The sequence below is a fragment of the Centroberyx affinis genome, unplaced genomic scaffold, assembly GCF_046629955.1.
Source record: "Centroberyx affinis isolate AG114_WGS23_722 - 3 ecotype Tasmania unplaced genomic scaffold, CSIRO-AGI_Caff_v1 ptg003916l_1, whole genome shotgun sequence".
Classification (NCBI taxonomy): Eukaryota; Metazoa; Chordata; class Actinopteri; order Beryciformes; family Berycidae; genus Centroberyx; species Centroberyx affinis.
The window spans coordinates 33,937-53,464 of NW_027281750.1; the positions used below are offsets into that span (position 1 = coordinate 33,937).

Sequence of the window (19,528 nt, forward strand, 5' to 3'; positions counted from 1 at the left end):
TCAAAACCACCAGTCAAAGCTGTGCTTGATTACCTGAGCTAGGTCTAATAATTTATCGCACTGTAAAAATAACAGTAACATTTGGTCAGTCATCAGTCATTGCTCCACTTGTCCACAGATCTTTAGTGGATATAAGCAGGTTTTGGGTTTTTTTGTGGCAAGTAGTAAAATTACATTCAAGGTCTTTGTCATTCCTTATGGTTTACTCAATTAACGCACCTACGCTACACATGCTACACATGGTTGCAAAAACCTCGAGAACTCTAACAAGCCTACACTCCCCATAATGCACCGCGCGCGGCTCGTTTCCGGTCCTGCGCCGTTTCTGGAGCGGATTGGAACCCGGAGTCAGGATTCGATAAATGAGTGGTCTTTTGCAGAAGAGGTAACGTGTTTTCCCACCAATTTACACCGACTTTCCAAAAAACGGCGACGCAATGCCGTAGAAAACGTGCAGCTGGTTTGAACGGTTCGCTCTGAATCTCCCCGAGCCGCCTTTATTCCCGACGTATTGGCGTTGAAGAGCACCGACTCCGGTTTGGAGGTTTGCGTCTCCGGTCCATCCGCCATGCCGACTGTTCTTTGTTACATTTTACTGAAGAGGAGCCTCCGAGATCGGAGTTAAAACCCGGCTAGAGTTTGGGAATCCACTGAAATCCTGGATCCCTTCTCCTACCCGGAGTGCATACGTTATGCATTCACCGATTGTATAGCTTATACCATAAAACAGTTAATGTTGTCATATTACACCACTGTTTTTGCCAGAAGGGCTGATGCATTGAGTGTAGCTGAAGTGTCCCAGATAAAATGAGTGTGCTGGCTTGGAGGAGCAATTTTATACTTATACACGCTGAAAAGTCATATTTCCTTCATATAAATACACATTTATTTACCAAATCTTGTATATGACTAGCTGCTAGCCAGCCATGACTCATTCCCTCCTATTCCTGATCCTTTGCCATTACTACCATGCTATAAACTATCTATTCCTCAATTTGTAGGTTGGGATAATGGCTGAGCAGACGCCAGATGAGTTTATCTGTGAGTATGAATCCAACTCTATATGAGAGTGTGTGTGTGTGTGTGTTTGTGAGAGTGTGTGTGACAGAGACAGACTAGCCTATGATGTGATGACCTGTCTGATGCGTCTTGGTGTGTCGTCCCAGGGTGCGAGGACTGTGGCCAGTACCACGACTCTGAGTGTCCTGAACTGGGACCCCTGGTGACCGTCCAGGACTCCTTCGTCCTCAGCAGAGCTCGGTGAGTGAGCGCCTCACAGGACCGACTGGAATTGAACTCACAGTCACGGCGGTTGAGCTGAAGTGTCGTTGAGCAAGGCACTGAATCCCTAACAGCTGTTCTGTGGCTGAGCCTGACCTCTGACCTCTCTGTGGAGGCGGGAAATGAAACCAGAAAGGCTTTAGTATCACCTTATTGTGCTGTATTCTGTTATGTATATAGTGGTATTGGAGTCACATAGCACTAGCTTCTTTAAGGTGATATACATTTATGAAGAAACGACCAGGCAAGGCTATGAAAATTATTTTATGATTTTTGCGTATGATGTTTTTTACACACCTGTGTTGTTCAGGTCCTCCCTGCCAAACAGCCTGGAGATCAGAGGGGTGCCCGACGGGGCAGAGGGGGTGTTTGTCCAGCGGCGGCTGGTCAAGAGGACCAGGTTCGGGCCCTTCGAGGCTAAGAGGGTCCCCCACCTGGAGAGAGAGGGGCCGTTTCCTCTGAAGGTGCGACCCACGGAATCCCGATCAAGCTTACATGAGCAGAAGGCTGTAGAAGTAGTGTTTACTCTAATGTACGAGGATGTGATTTTCATGTTTTTTTGTTCACATTTATCTGATTTTTTTTCTTTTTCTTCTTCAGATCTTCCAGAAGGACGGCGTGGTGGTGTGTTTCGATTCCGCCAACGAGGAAGACTGCAACTGGATGATGCTGGTGCGGCCCGCCACCGACCACACACACCAGAATCTGACGGCCTACCAGCAGGACGACGAGGTGTTCTTCAACACCTCCCAGGTACCTCTTTCCTCCTGTAGCCCCACCCGAGCCTTTTCTCAATCAGCCTCGATGATTTCCTTCGACCTCCTCTAGCATGTGTTCTTCCAGGATTTCAGGGGAGGGGTTTAGGACATGCAACTTGTTCATTTCTAATGGGAAATTGCCTGTGCTGTGTCTGTTCCAGGATGTGCTGCCAGGAACGGAGCTGAGGGTCTGGTACGGCGCCTTCTACGCCAAGAAGATGGAGAAGCCCATGCTGAGGCCTCCAGCCCCACCGCCAGCACCCGGTAGGTGACATCATAGCACTGATGCTGTTGTACCATCCAGTGGCAGCCCTATAAATGATTGAGATGAAACGAATGACACAAACAGGTAAAAGTGCGGTTGTATCTAGTAGTTTTTTTGTTTTTTTGTTTTTTTACTAGTGTCTCTCTCTCTCCTTCTCAGATCTGCTGTCTCCATCCACTAAGCCAGAGACCTCAGAGACAGCTGGAGCCCTGATGCCCCCAGTGGTTGAAGAAAATAATGCAGGTAGGTTCATTCAGAACAAGACACTCCATTCAGTGCATCATAAAACACATTACAGCGCCATAAAGAGGGAAGACAACCTCAGAGCTGTGATTATTTGTGGGATTTTTATTCAAGACCCATTTATTCATCACAGTGTACGGTGGAACTTCTCCTTCAGGCTGCCCGTGTATTGCCCTGTTCTCTCATATATACACAAACACACACACAGACACACAGCTCAGGCCCTGTTTTCCCTTATCTTTTATCTATTTTTGTGTGCTTTGTTTTTGTCTTTGTGACTAAAGTGTTGGTTAAAAGCATCATAGAATTCCTGGAATATCATCGAGAGGTTTATTCCAGTCAGGGAATTTGATAAATTCTCTGGGGAAGATGTAATTTTACACATGGATCATAGGAATATACCAGAAGGTATGTTACACATTGCACTAGATGGTTTTTCTCCAGAGTGACCCCAACTGCAGTGGAAACCAGACTGCTGACCCCTTTTATAATTTTATGAGCTGAAAAACAACATTAACAAAACAGGAAAGAATAGCATGTTTAAGTCATAGAAGCTGTAGGAATCACTTATGGAAAGTCATGGAAGAGTCATGGCATTTTACATCAGAACCACAATGGGAAACCTCTGGTATAAATAAACCTGACTTGAGTTTGTACAAATTCCAGAGCCGGAATGAGTAACCTGCTCTATCCGAGACAGGCGTGAAGAAATGCCGTGTCATGCTTACACGTTAGACTTTCCATCTGTCGATCGCAGGCCACTTGCTGAGTCACCTTCAGGAGGCGAAGACGGTGACGGTGCTCCCGGCGGACCAGCTCCTGCCCCAGGAGGACGGCCCGGTCACCCCCGACGACGAGGACGGCCCGCCCGCGGCTCAGCCGGCCCCCAAGAGAGGGCCGGGCAGGGGGAGGAGAGCCAAGGGACGCAGGCCCGGAGCCACACCCGCTGCCAGGAAAAACAAAGGTGAGCGACGATACAGGCTGCTCCGCATCGTGGTCGAAGGATGAATCCACCCTAAAAACACTGATGTAAAAGAGAAACATTTTTCATCCACCTAAAACATCGGTGGGGGCTTCTTTCTAGACTCACCATTTTGCACCAAGAGACTTTCAACAATCATACAGGGAGAAATCCATCATAGAAGAGGCAGGTAGACCAGGAAATCACTAACTGAAGTAGAAGTAGATGAGGCAGGTTGAGGGAAAGTGGCCAAAAACACCAAAAAAATAATTTATAACACATATCACAAAATAACTCCAGGAATACACTGAACATCACAGTGTGTAAGAGTAGAGACTTCTGTGCCATTTCTCTTCTTTTTAGTTAATATGTTCTACTGTTGAAATTATAGGTTGTGTTATGTTTAATACCCCCCTTTTGATCCTGCGTTTGCTCTCCTGTATCCTTTTAGATGCTCCAACAACCCATTTTCCCCACAGGGATCTTTAATGTTTCGTCCCTGTGTAAGCTACTGTATATTAGCTAGTTTAGTGCGTATCGACTTTACCTGAGAGGAGGACAACTAACTTACTGAAAGTGAATCCGGGGATGGGTGTGAGATACACCTTTTGGGTAATTTAACTTCATTGGATGTCGCTGCAGATGTGAAGCCCCCGGCGCAGAGCTCGTCCCCGGCGGGAGGCGAGGCCGCAGCGGAGAGAAGCAGCCTGCTGATCGGCTCAGACGGGGTGGCCGTCCTCAAGAGGCACAAGACCAGGGAGCACAAGAAGGTTTACCGCTGCACCATCTGCGGCAAGGTCTTCCAGAACAGCAGCAACCTCAACAGGCACACCCGATCCCACGGTACATGGTGACACTTCTGTCTGATTGTTAACAAGGAGTCTGCAGGTCCTTAAAAAGTCTGACGAGTATCTTGAAATACGTTATCTGAATTGAAGGCCTTTTATAAAGTGCTTCAATGTCTTAAATACAGTCATTAGAAGTCTTGTTTTTTGCTCTGCAATGACAGGTTTCTTTGTGTTGCATGTGCACTTTTGGATTAATAGAACAGTGTAGTAGTACAATATCCAAAACTTTTTTTTTCCTCCATCGTATTTGCCTTACTAAACACAACTGGACTTCATGGCCCTTAACGATTTTTCTTATACTGCCTATCTATCGTCTCAGACCTTTCATTAATTGTATGAAATTTTGCCAGCTTTGTTGCTTTATTTTGTGTTTTTTAAATTGGTGTTAAATTCAAGCTCAGGTAGCATTAAACTCTTAAAGGTCTTCTCTTAAAAGTGCTCTCCCTCCTCCTTTAGGGCTTGAGTTTCAGTCCATAATAAGAGACCCATCTTTTGACAACTATAAACCTTTACTTAATGAAAGTCAATGAAGCATGCTTGCTCTTTTAGTTTCATACAGTTACTCACCTTCACACCTGGGAGCTGCCCAGTGCAGCCACAGCAGTTAGGGGTCAAGTGCCTTGATCAATGGCAAGCTGAGGGTAGTCGCTGAGGGAGGAGGAAGTGTTGCTCATTCACTTTACATTCACTACTACCAGACCTGACACCCACTCTGATAGAAAAATACAGCTGAATACGGAATATTATTGAAATTTACAGCCAACTAGAGACCGCTGCCCACATAATACATCACTATTCCGACGAGGATCGTATATCACTGAAGTATTGAGTCACAAAATGTCAGATACCAGCGACTCAAAAATGGATATATAGCGGTTGTTTTTAATCCCTTTGTTTTCTTTTCCAGGCGATAAACTGTTCAAATGTGATGAATGTGACAAGCTGTTCAGCCGCAAGGAGAGCCTGAAGCAGCACATCTCCTACAAGCACAGCAAGAATATGGTGGGTGATCCCACTGCAGCACTACCTTAGAGCTCATCAATTAACCTACCGACTGTTATGTTTTAATGTCTTATTTTATGTGCACCCGACAGCCTGACCTGGAGTACAAATATAAGTGCAACACATGTGAGAAATCCTTTCGCCTGGAAAATGCCTTAAAGTGCCACAACTGCAGGACAGGTAGGATGAAGTCTAGACTTTCAGCTGCTGTTGTTGTTGTTGTTTCTGTGTTTTCCCTGTTTCTGATTCCCTGCCGGTCTGAGTGTATTCATTCTCTCCTCTTCTATCTCCAGATGACAAGACGTTCCAGTGCGACATCTGCTCGCGCTTCTTCTCCACCAACAGCAACCTGTCCAAGCACAAGAAGAAGCACGGCGAGAAGCTCTACTCCTGCGAAATCTGCAACAAGATGTTTTACCGCAAAGACGTCATGCAGGAGCACCACAGGCGGCACGGCGTGGGTGAGGCCTTCACCCTCTCATGCTTTCACTCCCATCGAAGGTTCAGTTCCACTCGCTGATTCAGTCGAGTTTTAGTTAGATCTAAGAGTGTTGGTTAGTTTTAGATTAGTTTTCATTTTCGTTTTACTCCTTTCATTAAGAGCCAATTAGGGGAATCGTGGCACTGTGTGGAATATTAACTTCATGTTTGTATAGATACAATAAGATAGATACAATAAAGTAGTTTATATTGATCCAATCAGAGCATGATCTCTAACATGCTATTATGGTACGTAGCCTAATATGACTGACCTCAAACAGTGAGGTCTAACATTGAGGGGCTTGATTATAATTTCACCCAAACATAATCTCTCCAAACTGGAGACACGACACATGGCAGAAGCATAATTCATGTAAAAATCCAGCATCTGCCACAAGCTTATAAAATATGAAACTATTATTATTGCACAGAACTCCATTTTGCATTAAACCACACCTTCAAGTCACCGTATTTCTTCTGCCGGGCTTCAAGTTGTCTGTACTAAAACTTCATGCGTCTGTACAGGTCCAAAGCAAATGAAGAGAGAGGAGCTGGAGGCCAACGGAGAGGAAGGGACCAAGTACAGGAAGGAGCCGTCTCCCTGTCCCATCTGCGGCAAGGTGAGCGCCCCGCTCAGCACAAAGTCCAAGATTAATGGAGCTCATGGCAGCGAGTCAAATGACTCAACATAAATCCAGCAGGAAAAAATGCACCATGGGTGTACACAGCACTTCATCGGTGACGTGTGTGTGTGTGTGTGTGTGTGTGTTTGTCTGTGTGTGTGTCTGTGTGTGTGTCTGTGTGTGCGCAGGTGTTCTCCTGCAGGAGTAACATGAACAAGCATCTGTTGACTCACGGAGATAAGAAGTACACCTGTGAGATCTGCGGCCGCAAGTTCTTCCGCGTGGACGTCCTCAGAGACCACATCCACGTTCACTTCAAGGTGAGATGCTGCAGAGAGAGGAGAGTTTCCACCGCACTCTGAAACCTCGCAGGTGCCTCAGTACCCGGCTAATGCCCAGCACACACTACACGACTGTGGAGAAACCTGAGATCTCTGTACAGCCCGGTAAACAGCCTCCTTTCAGCTCAAAGACTCTCTGACCCGCTCAAACTTAACAAGCTTCGGGGCGCACAGGGTTAGCTCCAACGCGGGGGTTTTCTCTCAGATCTCCAAAACCTAAATCGGTGGTGTAGTGTGCACCTGGCTTAAGGAAGGATTGACTCATCCATATTCCAGATCGGTGTTTTTTTTTGTATTTTACAAATCAAAAGATCTGATGTAATTTTCCCTTGTACTATTTAATGACCGTTAAGACTCCCCCGTGCGGGTTTTGAGCTTATTCATTTCAATTAATAATTTTCTTTCCAGGACATAGCCTTGATGGACGAACAGGAGAGGGAGGAGTTCATCAGGAAGATCGGCATTTCAGCGGGCGACAGCGACGAAACGGACGACGACGAAGAGGAAGACGACCCCGAGCACCACAAGTACAACTGCAAGAAATGTCAAGTAAGCGTTGTGCTAACATGGGCATGTAGATAGCCTACACTCTTAAACACACACATTTAAAATAATTTATTTGAATCGACAAATTAAATTGTGATAAGTTTCAAACATATAAAAGTTACCTCTTTTTTTATACAGCAAAAACTGAGCAGAATCTTGCTTTAGTTTAGGAATATGTCCAAATATAAAGACCGCAGATACGCCAAGACCTCTGATATGTGCAGCTAAGGGCAGACACTCGGGTCAGACTGTCTGAGTAGGTAGTTGTTGTAGTTGTTTTATATAAACTTGAAATGCATAGCCTGTCTCCAGGAGAAGCCACTGGCAGACGCACACACACAGACACATGAGCTTCCCCCTTTTGTCTCTGTTTCTGTAGCTGTCATTCGCCAAGGGCAAAGAGTACCTGAAGCACATCATGGAGCAGCACAAGGAGAGAGGCTATGGCTGTGGGATCTGCAACCGCCACTTCGCCCTGAAGGCCACCTACAACGCTCACCTGGTCATCCACAGGGAGCAGCTGCCCGACCCCGCGGTACAGAAGTAAGACTGGAGGAGTGACAGAAGGATAACGTCACCGGCTACATTCACATGCATGGAGAATTCCACTGTTAAACCAGTTACTCAAGTGGTTAGGGTTGGGGTTAGTCAAGCAGCCTGGGGTTTGGTCAACGCATGTAAACATAACATTGTTAGAATAACCTGGTTGAGCTCATACTCCGATTATGAGATATCCAGTTCAGATGCCTGGCATAAATTCTATATTAAAGGGGTTACTGTGGCATTTAATTTTTGTTTTTTGCAGACAGCGCAAACTCGCACTCACACAGCATTATGGGTACATTTTGAGTACATGGCAGCGAGCAGTTTTTCATTTCTTTCCCCTGTATTAGAAGTCACTGACTTTGACTATTAGTCAGTTGTTGGTAGCTGCATCTTTTCATACTTTTTTGCTGGCAGACCGTTCTGTCTGTGGGAAGGAATATTCTGTCACCTGGTTTATTTGTGTCAAGAGGGAGACTTATCGGTCACAGGATATCAAAGGTGCATGGATAAGACTTTAACTGGCAAGGTAATCAGTGGGCCTGTTTTATGCCTGTTAGCATTACAGATGCATCTTTACAGTTGACCAACAAATATATATGTGAAATTAACAAATATTTGTCTGTTACTCACGAGCAGGGTTTGTTTTTATTTGCTTAGCCTTGCCCCACCATGTGTATCTACAAGTCTTAGACACTGGATAAGGGGATGGAGAGGAATGTCAGCTGGGTTCTGCTGTAATGATTAAAGGGAAGGTTCAGGATGTGTAAAAGCTTATGCTGTTGCTATATTATAGCCTGTCCTCTCTGGTCAAACTTGAAATAGAAGAGATGCAGGAAATTTTAAGTGAATTACTGATAGAGAAACAAAGTGACAGTTTAATGAAATGAACAAGCTGTGGTACAAATTAATGCCAATCATTTTGAACCTGCTAATCTGTTCTGAAGGTATATCCATCCATGTGAAATTTGTGGCCGAATCTTCAATAGTATCGGTAACCTGGAAAGGCACAAGATCATCCACACTGGTGAGCAATGGCTTGAGATCCTGTTGTACTGTGTCCTTAATGTCTTGTTGAGTATTGCTTAATTATTCCTACATGCAATGTTTTCTGCACATTTTAAAATGAAAATCCACCCTAAACCTAAATTGTTATGGTATTTCTATGATGCTAAACCGTTCAGTTTAGTTTCCCCCAGAGAGGTATTTGGACAAGGACACCCTCAGAATTGTGTGTGTGTGTGTGTGTGTGTCTTCATCCAGGGGTGAAGAGCCACAGCTGTGACCAGTGCAGCAAGTCGTTTGCCAGGAAGGACATGCTGAAGGAGCACCTCAGGGTTCACGATGACATCCGAGACTTCCTGTGTGCGGAGTGCGGGAAAGGTCAGGTCCTCGCCGTTGCAACACGCCTCATTATACTTACCGTAAATAGCATAATGAACGTGGGTGGTGTTCGGAGAGTGACCCCACCGTGTCGTGTCGATGTCTCCCTGTGCAGGCATGAAGACCAAGCACGCTCTGCGGCACCACATGAAGCTGCACAAGGGCATCAAGGAGTACGAGTGCAAGGAGTGTAACCGCAAGTTTGCTCAAAAGGTCAACATGCTGAAACACTACAAGAGACATACGGGTGAGCTGTTATCCCCGGAGCATTGCTCTGCAGGGCAAAGTGTGTGTGTGTGTGTGTTGCACCTTGGTGGGAGCAGTTATGGTACATAAAACCAATGCATTCAATATACAGTACATTGTCTATTGCTCCTGTACATACATGGTATTACTATATTGCTACCTATGGCATTATCACCGTAATTGAATACAGTGCAAACTTCACATAAAATGTATCATATCTCCCATGCCGTGCATCACTTTGCCCACAGGTATAAAGGACTTCATGTGTGAGTTGTGTGGAAAGACCTTCAGTGAGAGGACGACCCTGGAGACACACAAGCTCATCCACACAGGCAAGTGTCTGTTACATGCTAGCTGTATGATACAGGGCTCTGCGTATGTTTGGGAAGTATGGAGGAGTATTGGAAACGATGGTGACGATTTGCCAGTCTTTAAAAGTCTGGAAAACACAAAGTATTATGAAAATGTTTTGGAAGAGGTCTGGGAACTCACTGTGAAATTATTTCCTGTTCCATAGACTGTAGTGTGTGAAATTGCAAATGATGGGGGAAAAAAATGCTCCCGGTAATTAGGAATAATAGTTTTGGCCTTTTACCCTGTTCACTTTTTTTTTTTTTTTTTCTTTTTCTTGAGTTCCCATGTGAATGCGACTACTGTCCCCCATGGGCCTCTGTAGGTGATTGATGGGAGCATGTGACCTGCCGTTTTCGTTTTTTTGTCCTGTGTGTTCTGGGCCAGAAAAAAACTTTTTTGATCAGAAAGCTCTGAAAAAAAATAATATCTGAAAACACTCAACAATGGACAGGTGGAAAATTGTTGGGGACAGTGAGGGGAAAACGGCACCATCTTCTTCTGGAAGGCCTGCTGTCAGTTTCCAGCAGTGGGAAAGAAGTTAAAACTAAATCTTAGTGGTACAAATCGAGTGTTTATTTGCCGTGTATTATTTCAAAGTTCAGTAAGATTGCCCCCGAAAAGACCAAAATGCATCTAAAAAATCAGGTCAAGAGGGTAAAAACAGCAAATTTCTTACCCTGGTGCACAGTTTATCTCAGGGGAAAGAATTGCAAAGTCTAAACTGATGTTTGGAATTGTAAACTGGACTGAAAAATATAAAAATCCAGCCAATAGTATGCAGATTATTAGCAGCATTTACTTTAGTGCTCGGTCCGAAACACTTGGCACGCTTGAATGAGCCTGTTTGTCTGTTGGCCTCTGCAGTGGGTAAGACGTGGATGTGCTCCACGTGCGACAAGAAGTACCTGACGGAGTACATGCTGCAGAAGCACGTGCACCTGACCCACGAGAAGGTGGAGGCCCAGTCGTGTCACCTATGCGGCACCAAGGTGTCCACCCGCGCCTCCATGAACCGGCACATCCGACGCAAGCACCCCGAGGTGAGCCGGGACGAGTCCTTCCATTGTGTTTTACCACCTAAGCTAGTTATTATAGTGAAATCCTAAAGGTAGATTTGTTGAATTATAAGAAGCTTTGAGGGGAAGAAATTTACCATAATGTGTTTTACAACTTGTTTCTCACATTCATTTGCTTTAGAACTTTTCTGAGCTGAAAAACATTAACAAACCAGGAAGGAATCACATTTTTGGAATTTATCTTCAGGCCCAAAGTGGGAACCCTGTTAAAAATAAACTTGACTTGACCATGTTTGTGCAAATTGCAAAGCAGGGAGCTGAATGAGTAAACTATTATAGGGAGGCAGACCAGAAGAAATGCTGTGTCATGGTTACATACTCTGATTCCCAGACTTCCTCCTGTCCAAGAAGGAAAAGATGTTTAAGTCATGGAATTTAACATGAGGGCCACAGTGGGAAACCTGAAGCGCTGTTCACCTTCTCCTTCATGTCTCCAGGTGGTGTCTGTGAGAATCGATGAGTTCGATGATCTTCAGGAACCTTCGACAATTGATGATTCTTCTATTAGCATTGTACAGGTATGCAGTATGTACACTTGTGCATGTAGTGATGGAACACAGTACATTACTCTAGATAAAATCCAGGTTTAAATCTACCCAAGATGCATTGAAGATCCAATCACCCAAACCGCCTCTAGAGGTGGTCAGAGACAGATTTGCACATTTGGCCACATGAATAACAAAGTGTAAACGCAGTCTATAAACAGAAATGAACTTTTACCCAGAGATCCAACCAGGAAGTAAATCAAACAGGCAGCAGGCAGCTCAGATGGTGACATACTTGTCAAAAATGGATTGTCATGATACTTATGGATGAGGAACAAGCAAGACAGTGTGTTTACTGTCACTTTTAAAGGATGATAATATTGCAAGAGAGTATTCCGTAGACACATTTTAATGTCGGGTGTAAAAGTAGCCGAACTAAATCAAATGTAGACAGAATCTGGATACGAGACGCATGTTGATATCAGCTGTAAAGGAGGCCGGTGGGAGCAGACAGACTAGATGTTGTCTTGATGTGTCCTCCTCCTCCCTCAGCCCACTCTGACGCTGGAGAAAGACGGCTTGTCTCAGGAGAGGCCGAGCCGGCCGTCCCGGCAGCCCAAGAAGAAGCAGAAACCCTCGGCGGAGCCGGAGTTCTCCGAGTCCGACGAGTATGTGGACTTCGCAGAGTCGAGACACGAACCCGTGACGGAGTTCACCTCTGTCATTGTCGGTGACGAGACGGAGACGAGCTCCGCGGTGCAGAGTATTCAGCAGGTACGTGTGCAGATTTGTGTCTTGTCATGCTAACATGTCCGATCTCTTTTTCTTGAGGGCCCCATGAAATGGAAGCTCAGTACATGACAAGTGGCACTGATTTAATAAAGGAAATGTGGGCAGAAGCGTTGCGAGCTGAAGAGCGGGATGCGCATCATGTTGATGGCAGTGCTCAACAGTAACTGATTACACATTGTTGATGAAAATAAAATCAATGAAAATCCACAGAAGCGGTGATGAAATGCAGTTGTAGTAAAATAATTTCATCACCAAACTGGCTCTGTCTTACTCAGAGCAGCATTTTCTTTTTGTTGTTGTTGTTTTGTTAATCTGTGGTAAAGACATGGAGCAATTATGTAACAGCTGCCAGATATTGTAATTACTTGTCAAAATGTAATAAAATGCCCCACTAAATGGGTTGAAAATGTAATAAAACCTGTTAATGTATTAAATTGCAACATTGCACTATTACATTAACATGCAATTATGACTTATGAGGGATGTTACATATTTTCAACTGATGATGTAGTAATAATAATAATGATAAATGATGATGTTCTACTTTACAAAACAAATATAAATCAATAAATCAGTAAAAGTAGATTAAAAAAAAGGTACAGACAAATGAGAATAAAAAATATAATAATTCATATTGAATAACGTAATTCTTAATCGTAAGAATAAGACTCACGTAATAACTCAAGTTATTACCGCATTGGTCAATATTATTACATCATCAGTAAAAATATGTTACACCCCTTATGAGGTTCATAATCGCCGGATAATAATGTGATGTTGTGACATTCTCCAGAAATGTATTACATCAGCATGTTTTATTACAATTTTGACCTATATAGAGGGATATTTTATTTCATTTTGACAAGCTATTACATTATTCATCAGTTCAGAGAGCAAATTTACATCAAGTATAATTCTTAATTTTTTTCCTTCTTCAAATATACTAAACATATCGCTTAAAAACCCAATTAAATAATTTTCTTTAAGGTTGGGAGAAGTTTTTTAATATCTCCATAGTGTTTCAACATAAATGATAATAATTCCATAATCACTACTAAATCTACTCTAAATATGAAATATGCTGGAAAAAACATTCTGAGTGTTTCAGTTTGAATGTTTTTTGCTATATGTATCAGTGTTAAACTTGTCATGAAAGTAATGACAAAAATTATTTATTTCTGCCAGAGAAGATTATTGTAACTATCCCTGAAGAGTTGCAAGAGTTCATCTTAAATGAAAAAGTTGTCTTACAAAGTTTCATCTTAAAAGCAAATCCCTGTTTCCCTGAGATAGTTGAGTGGTTAAGTCACCTGCCTCTGAAATTCACTTCATTTGACTTTACTGTAGTGAGATCGAATCCCGCCAGTGAGTCATTGCTTAAACTGAAGAAAAGTAATCTAACAAAATTTTCATCAGCAGGATAAGATGAATATGAGTAAATTTAAAAACAAGTGAAATCTTTATCAACAAGGAAATTCCCCCAGTTTACACAACAGAGCAGATTGTATTTTTGCAGTACCATTATGCCGTCAGTAGATCAGTTGCTGTTTATATACGAGCTCCTGCTGTTCTCCTGCTGTATCTGACTCGGTGTTGACGTCGTCGTTTCAGGTGGTAGTCCTGGCCGACCCCAGCGCTCCCTCGTCCTCCTCCCCCAACAGCTCGGTGGGGCTGACCAACATCACGGTGACGCCCATCACCAGCCACGCCCCGGCCCAGTTCACCAGCCTGCAGCCCGTCGCCGTGGGCCACCTGACGGCCGGCGACCGGCCGCTCACCCTGGACAACTCCATCCTCACCGTGACCTTCGACACCGTCAGCGGCTCCGCCATGCTGCACAACCGGCCCGCCGACCTCGTCCCAGAGACGGTGGGGCCCGGCGGAGGGGCGGCGCCGCAGTCGGTGGCCCACTTCATCAACCTCACCACCTTCGTCAACCCCATGGGCCACCAGCTGGAGGCCCCGACTCTGGCCTGGAGGCCCGTCCCGGCGGCCGAGGGCGCCCAGGTGGCCCCCGTGGCGGAGGGCGTTCAGGGAGAGAGCCAGGAGGCCCAGAGCCAGGGGGTGGAGCCGGGACGTCCCGGGCAGAGCCAGCCGCCCGCCCCCCAGCAGCAGACCGGCTCCGCACAGCAGATGTTCAGCTACTAGAAGCACAGACTGGAGGTGCTGGTCACCTCACAACTACAGACACTGTTAGATAGTACAGTAGATTTTATCAAACTTTATACAACTTTGAACACTGTCACCCAGATGCCTATCCAGCCCCATGCAAGTGAATGGAATGGAAATTAAGTTTTGTTTTGTTTTCCGTCGTCACAACACTTTTATACTGTCAAAACACTTGAAAGTAGCAGTTAAAAATGAAATACTAAAGTTAAAAAACAGGAAGGAAAAAAATGGGTACTAATACTATTGAAGATTTACATCTGAAACCAAAGCAAAATGTTGAATATTCGAATGCCTTACCAGCCTTTTTAAAACATGCATGTTTTCGAGGTGAATATAGATTTGCTGCTTGAGAAATGAAATACAAAAAATCTGAAAAAAGATATTTGGTTCAGTGAACAAAGAAATTAATTTATGTTCTAGCAGGTTGTTTCCAAGAATTTAAGTCATAGAGCCTGTTATGTAATAAGTGATGGTTGCAAAATTGAAAAAAAGTGGTAAACTCATGAAATGTTTTATTTTTGAATGTTTTAAAGTAAACTGTAATTATTGTTGACCTGTCTGAAAAAATACTGGAAGCCATTTTGTACTGTTATTTTTCAAAAAAATATCTTAAAAAAGCCATTGTTCTGTTTTCATTTGTTCATGCAGGATAACAGCCCACAATAGGGTAAGGTGCAACAGGGTTTGTCTGTATCACAGTGCAAATGCCTTCTGAATCATGAGCAAACTTACTTCTATTGGAATAGCGAGGGAATAATATTTGTCTCAGTCTATTTACAGATTTCAGATTCCTATGGATCTCCTCAGATCTCAGGCCAGCCAGTCTGTTTATCCTGCAGTCAGTCAGACAAATGCCAGTCGCTTTTCTGCAGGCAGCAGAACCTGAGTGCAATACAAGCATTTATCTCTCACTTACATAGCATTACAACACATTCAGGTTCTGTGATCAGCAGAACCTGAGTGCAATACAAGCATTTATCTCTCACTTACATAGCATTACAACACATTCAGGTTCTGTGATCACACATATTCTGCACTACACAAAAGCATAGAACATGCTTGTTCAGGAAAGCCACTGATCTTATTGTAAAACAATTAAGTATTTACTTCAGTTCACTCTCTTGCCATTAACAAAGCAACTCACAACTTCAAGCAACTTGCATCTAAAGCAACTGCAAACAAGTGCAATAGGGGGCAATGCAATGCTTACTATTAGACAGGAAAGAGCCAGGAAGATTGAGCAACCATTTGCAGAGTGCAGGAATGTAGAAAAGAAAGTGATAGCACAAATGACATTAACATAGTGAAGGAGGTTTGGAGGTTAGAGGGGGAATACTGACTGGAAGTTGTCTTTTCTTTGGCATCATGTAGCAGTATTTTTTAGCAGATTATACAAAATTGTAGAGCATAAATTATACAGACATACACACACACATACATGCAAATGACTTCCAGGATAGGCCTGAGTGAAGGTGTGTTCCCAACCAGGAAAACAGTGATGACAGAATGATGACAGAGAAGCTGGCTCATATTTATTAAACATGAAATCAGGCAAGTCAGAGATTGATATGCAGTAATCTGATTGCATGGCAATATTTTATGACAAACCACATTAAAACCAAGCCGTTAAAACATGTCTCTTATTGCAGGAACAGGTTTGACCTGCCTGCCACTTTGCAGTGGGAAAAAACACAAATATCTCAGCATCAGCAGCAGTATGATAGATAATGTGGAACAGGATGTGACATTTAATCATAAACCCTGAGCATGAGCACACAGCGCTTTAGAGGCCTTTTCTGTGGCCTTCACACCTGCCTGCTCTACAATTATTGTTTAATGTTGGTTATGTTCAAACACAGCTGTCAAAGTGTTTGTATAATGGCAGAGAACAGGGACAGGTGTTGTAACCCAACTTTGACCTCTAGAGAGAAAAGATATGAACGGTTTGCTTCACACACACAGAACAATACAAATAAATGTGACATTTTCTGACTGAGAAACAAGTGCACTAACAGTGAAGAGGTCATTTACACATGGGAATAAGAAGGTTCAGCTCAGGCATGTTTTGGATTTCATCTCGGTTGTGCAGTATGTAAAATGTTTTACCTAACTCAGATAAACTATAAGATACAAGCAAGGTAATAAGGTGGTAATGTGCAAATGATTCAATTCATTCCAATATGTTGTCAGCAACAGACAGTCCACCAGCTGTTTCCAAGGCTTCGTCAGTGTTGAGAACTAACAAGAACCTAGAAGGTGTACTTTTCTTTTTACTGTCACAAACTGAAACCTGACTTGTGTGATGTGTGAAACAAGATGAAACCAAGATTATCTCGATGAAACCAAGTTGATTTCTCATCTTCTTGACCCGGCTCTCACCTTTGCTGTTCTCTCTCACCTCAGATGCCTCTGTATCATCTGGGCAGTTCACTGAGCTTGTTTCAGGCCTTTGATGAAAGCATTTATTATGCTTTAGTCAGGACTAGTTTCTGTCTCGCATGGCTTTGAAGCTGTTTGTGTATTAAAGTCTCATCACAGAGCTACATGAACGCTTAACTGCTTCAACCAAACCCCCTGTCTATGGATGCTGTTTTGAAAATTCCAGTAGATGGCGATAAAGTCCGGCAGCATGTAGGATAAAAAAATACTGTCATTAATAATTCAAATCATTATCATTATTAGAATTATTTGGCTGGCTTTTCCATTTGGCTTGCTGCTAAGTCCAGCAAATACTCTAAAAGATCAAAGAACAAACAGTTCTTCTCAGCAAAAACCCCATCTAACCAAATTTGGGTTATTTGAAGGTTATTTGAAACAAGTTGGGACAAACATCCAGTTGAGACCCTGGATGCAGAATCCTGTAAATCCATTTTGAACAATATCCAGAAACAAACCACCAAATTCTATAATTACTGAAACACCAGCAGCTCCTACTCCTGCTATTATAAAACTCTTAAATGCCAAGAGAGGTAAGTGGTGAGAAGAACAAAATCCCAAAACAAATGAGAAATATATTTCACTCTGAAGAGACAGCAGTGACAGACTACCTGACAACAGACCCTAAAGTGAAGAGATTCATGACAAAATTGAGCCTGATAGTAAAAACAGCCTTGACTGCAATACACTTCCCTCATAATTATACAAATTACAAAAACACTGGAGCAACCTATTTCCCCAAAATCCCCCCAAAAGTATAGCTTTGAACCTTTCCACAAATAGGGAATTATAGTGTGTACTTGAAAATGGAAATGGTATGTGTGCAATACTAGCTGCCAGTTACGTAACATCCTGTCACAAGCTGAGACAAGAGGGACAATGACTCTGAAGACACAAGACACACGACCTGTTGATGTGTTGATTAGTATCTAAGATGATTAACTGACTGTCATTGACTGTTGCTCATTTAGCTCATTGTTGCTACTCTTCTTTATTGCCAAGTTTGTTTGTCACATATTCATATCAAACAGTTTCATACCAATAAACCTCATTTGAATTTAAACAAAGCCCAAATAACATTTTTCTCTCAGAGGGGGAAAGTGGACCGTCCTGATTTTTTTTATTATTTTTTTCACCATCTGACAGTAGTGCAACAGATGAATAGAGCTGATTTTAATGAACCCACAGATGAAAGCTCTTCTTTCATTCTAATGATCAAGAGGTGTGACGTCGCCCCCAGAGGAAGGGCTCGGGCTGATATGCATGTGTGAATACATTTGCACTTTGCATGAGGTGTGGACTCTCACCTCAAAGGGCCCTCGTTCACACACCGCCCACAAACCTACAGCTTACACTGCTGTTAATGCTAATGCGACGAGCCTGTGTGGACCGGTAGCCTCGGGGGACTAAACACCGATCTGGGCTCTGGTGATGAAAGCCAGTAGCACAGAGTGGAGTGTGGCTCCTCATGGACCAATAAGATCTCATTACTGTTTCGACAGCCTCCTTGATGACACATTTACACCTCGTCCCTCCAGTTTCTTGATTAAATCTGGAGAGCTGGGTGGAGTATTGGAACATTCACAGATCGTGTTATTATTGTGCCGGTAATGTAGTGCTAAAAATAAAAAGGTAGGTAAACTATGACTTCAGAAAAGCATTAAGTGGTGGGTTTTCCCCTAAAAGAGGGGGATAGGTTTGATACTACTTAGTATGATGCAAACTATGAATTTATCTCATAAAGACTTATGCCAGCCTAAAGTAACCTGAGTTTAGGTGGGTTTACCCTCCACTACATCCTCATTTTATACATATAAAATTAGTGGAATTTAATACACTCTTCCACTATAGGACCGAGGTTCAAACCCCCTTGTCAGCAAGCATTCACCCTGCTGAAGTGTCCTTGGGCAAGACACTGAATCCACACCAGCTCCAGGCTGCTGCTCTGTACCTGACCTCTGACCTCTGACCTCCCTGTGCAACCTGAGCTCTGCAAATTAGAAGATTTCATTCATCTGAGATGCATGGCAGCGATCCACATTGTTTGATTTAGTGCTGATGGAGCCAAAATGTCAAGAGGGGGTTTGCGAGTCTAAATCCTTTTGAGCAAAAGATCCCCTCTCTCTCCACGCAGCTTTTGTTCCAACTTGTGTGTTGGATGCACTAGTTCTGCCAAGTCACTGACATATTTCATGGTTATGACAATCACCAGCTGCTGATGATCCCCTCCTGATGAATGGGTTTGTGCTAAGGAGATGAATCCACACATTCCCAAGCCGTCCATCTGGCAAATATCACATAACCCACCTATTGTTAAGGTATATTCCCTGTTCCTTCCTTAGGGGGCTTTAGCTGGATAATGGTCCACAGTGGGACAAAGGTGTGTTTATGCAATGACACATTCCTGGGTTCTTGAATTCAGCCTCATTACAAAGATTACACTCTCTTATTCATGGAGGAAATGTGAGAAAGCTCGGGACTGGGGGGGCTTCTGGAGAAGATGGTGTAAAAGCACATAGAGGAGCACTCAGTTAAGCACCTCGTAGTCTGGCATGTCTCTTCCCTGTGTAGCAAACCCAGGAAGTGATGTCACGGCATCAAGCCCATCCCCTCTTTTCACCTGAAGAGAGGGAGGGGCCACACCGAGTTAGGCAAGAGGGAAAAACAAGGAAGAGCTCACAGTTCAGCAGGTTGGT

The 19,528-nt window shown here is 43.5% G+C and overlaps 1 protein-coding gene across 1 annotated transcript; it reads left to right on the forward strand.

Moving 5' to 3' along the window:
• The first annotated feature begins 286 nt into the window (after positions 1 to 286).
• prdm15 (PR domain containing 15) lies at positions 287 to 14,945 on the forward strand. Its single transcript, XM_071541630.1, has 24 exons — positions 287 to 385; positions 1,002 to 1,041; positions 1,167 to 1,260; positions 1,592 to 1,745; positions 1,882 to 2,034; positions 2,201 to 2,303; positions 2,464 to 2,547; positions 3,305 to 3,511; positions 4,151 to 4,351; positions 5,264 to 5,358; positions 5,451 to 5,538; positions 5,652 to 5,819; positions 6,364 to 6,458; positions 6,650 to 6,781; positions 7,211 to 7,351; positions 7,728 to 7,891; positions 8,839 to 8,918; positions 9,155 to 9,274; positions 9,390 to 9,521; positions 9,769 to 9,852; positions 10,739 to 10,914; positions 11,388 to 11,468; positions 11,988 to 12,209; positions 13,839 to 14,945. The coding sequence occupies exons 1-24, from the start codon at positions 287 to 289 to the stop codon at positions 14,373 to 14,375; spliced, it is 3,450 nt and encodes a 1,149-aa protein (XP_071397731.1). The 3' UTR covers positions 14,376 to 14,945.
• Positions 14,946 to 19,528: the final 4,583 nt, after the last annotated feature.

Excerpts from the sequence above, each read along its gene's own strand:
- prdm15 (XM_071541630.1), top strand. The coding sequence starts at position 287 with ATGCACCGCGCGCGGCTCGTTTCCGGTCCTGCGCCGTTTCTGGAGCGG. Across the intron at positions 5,539-5,651 it reads GTGCCACAACTGCAGGACAG|ATGACAAGACGTTCCAGTGC; the intron begins GTAGGATGAAGT and ends TTCTATCTCCAG. Across the intron at positions 12,210-13,838 it reads CGGTGCAGAGTATTCAGCAG|GTGGTAGTCCTGGCCGACCC; the intron begins GTACGTGTGCAG and ends TCGTCGTTTCAG.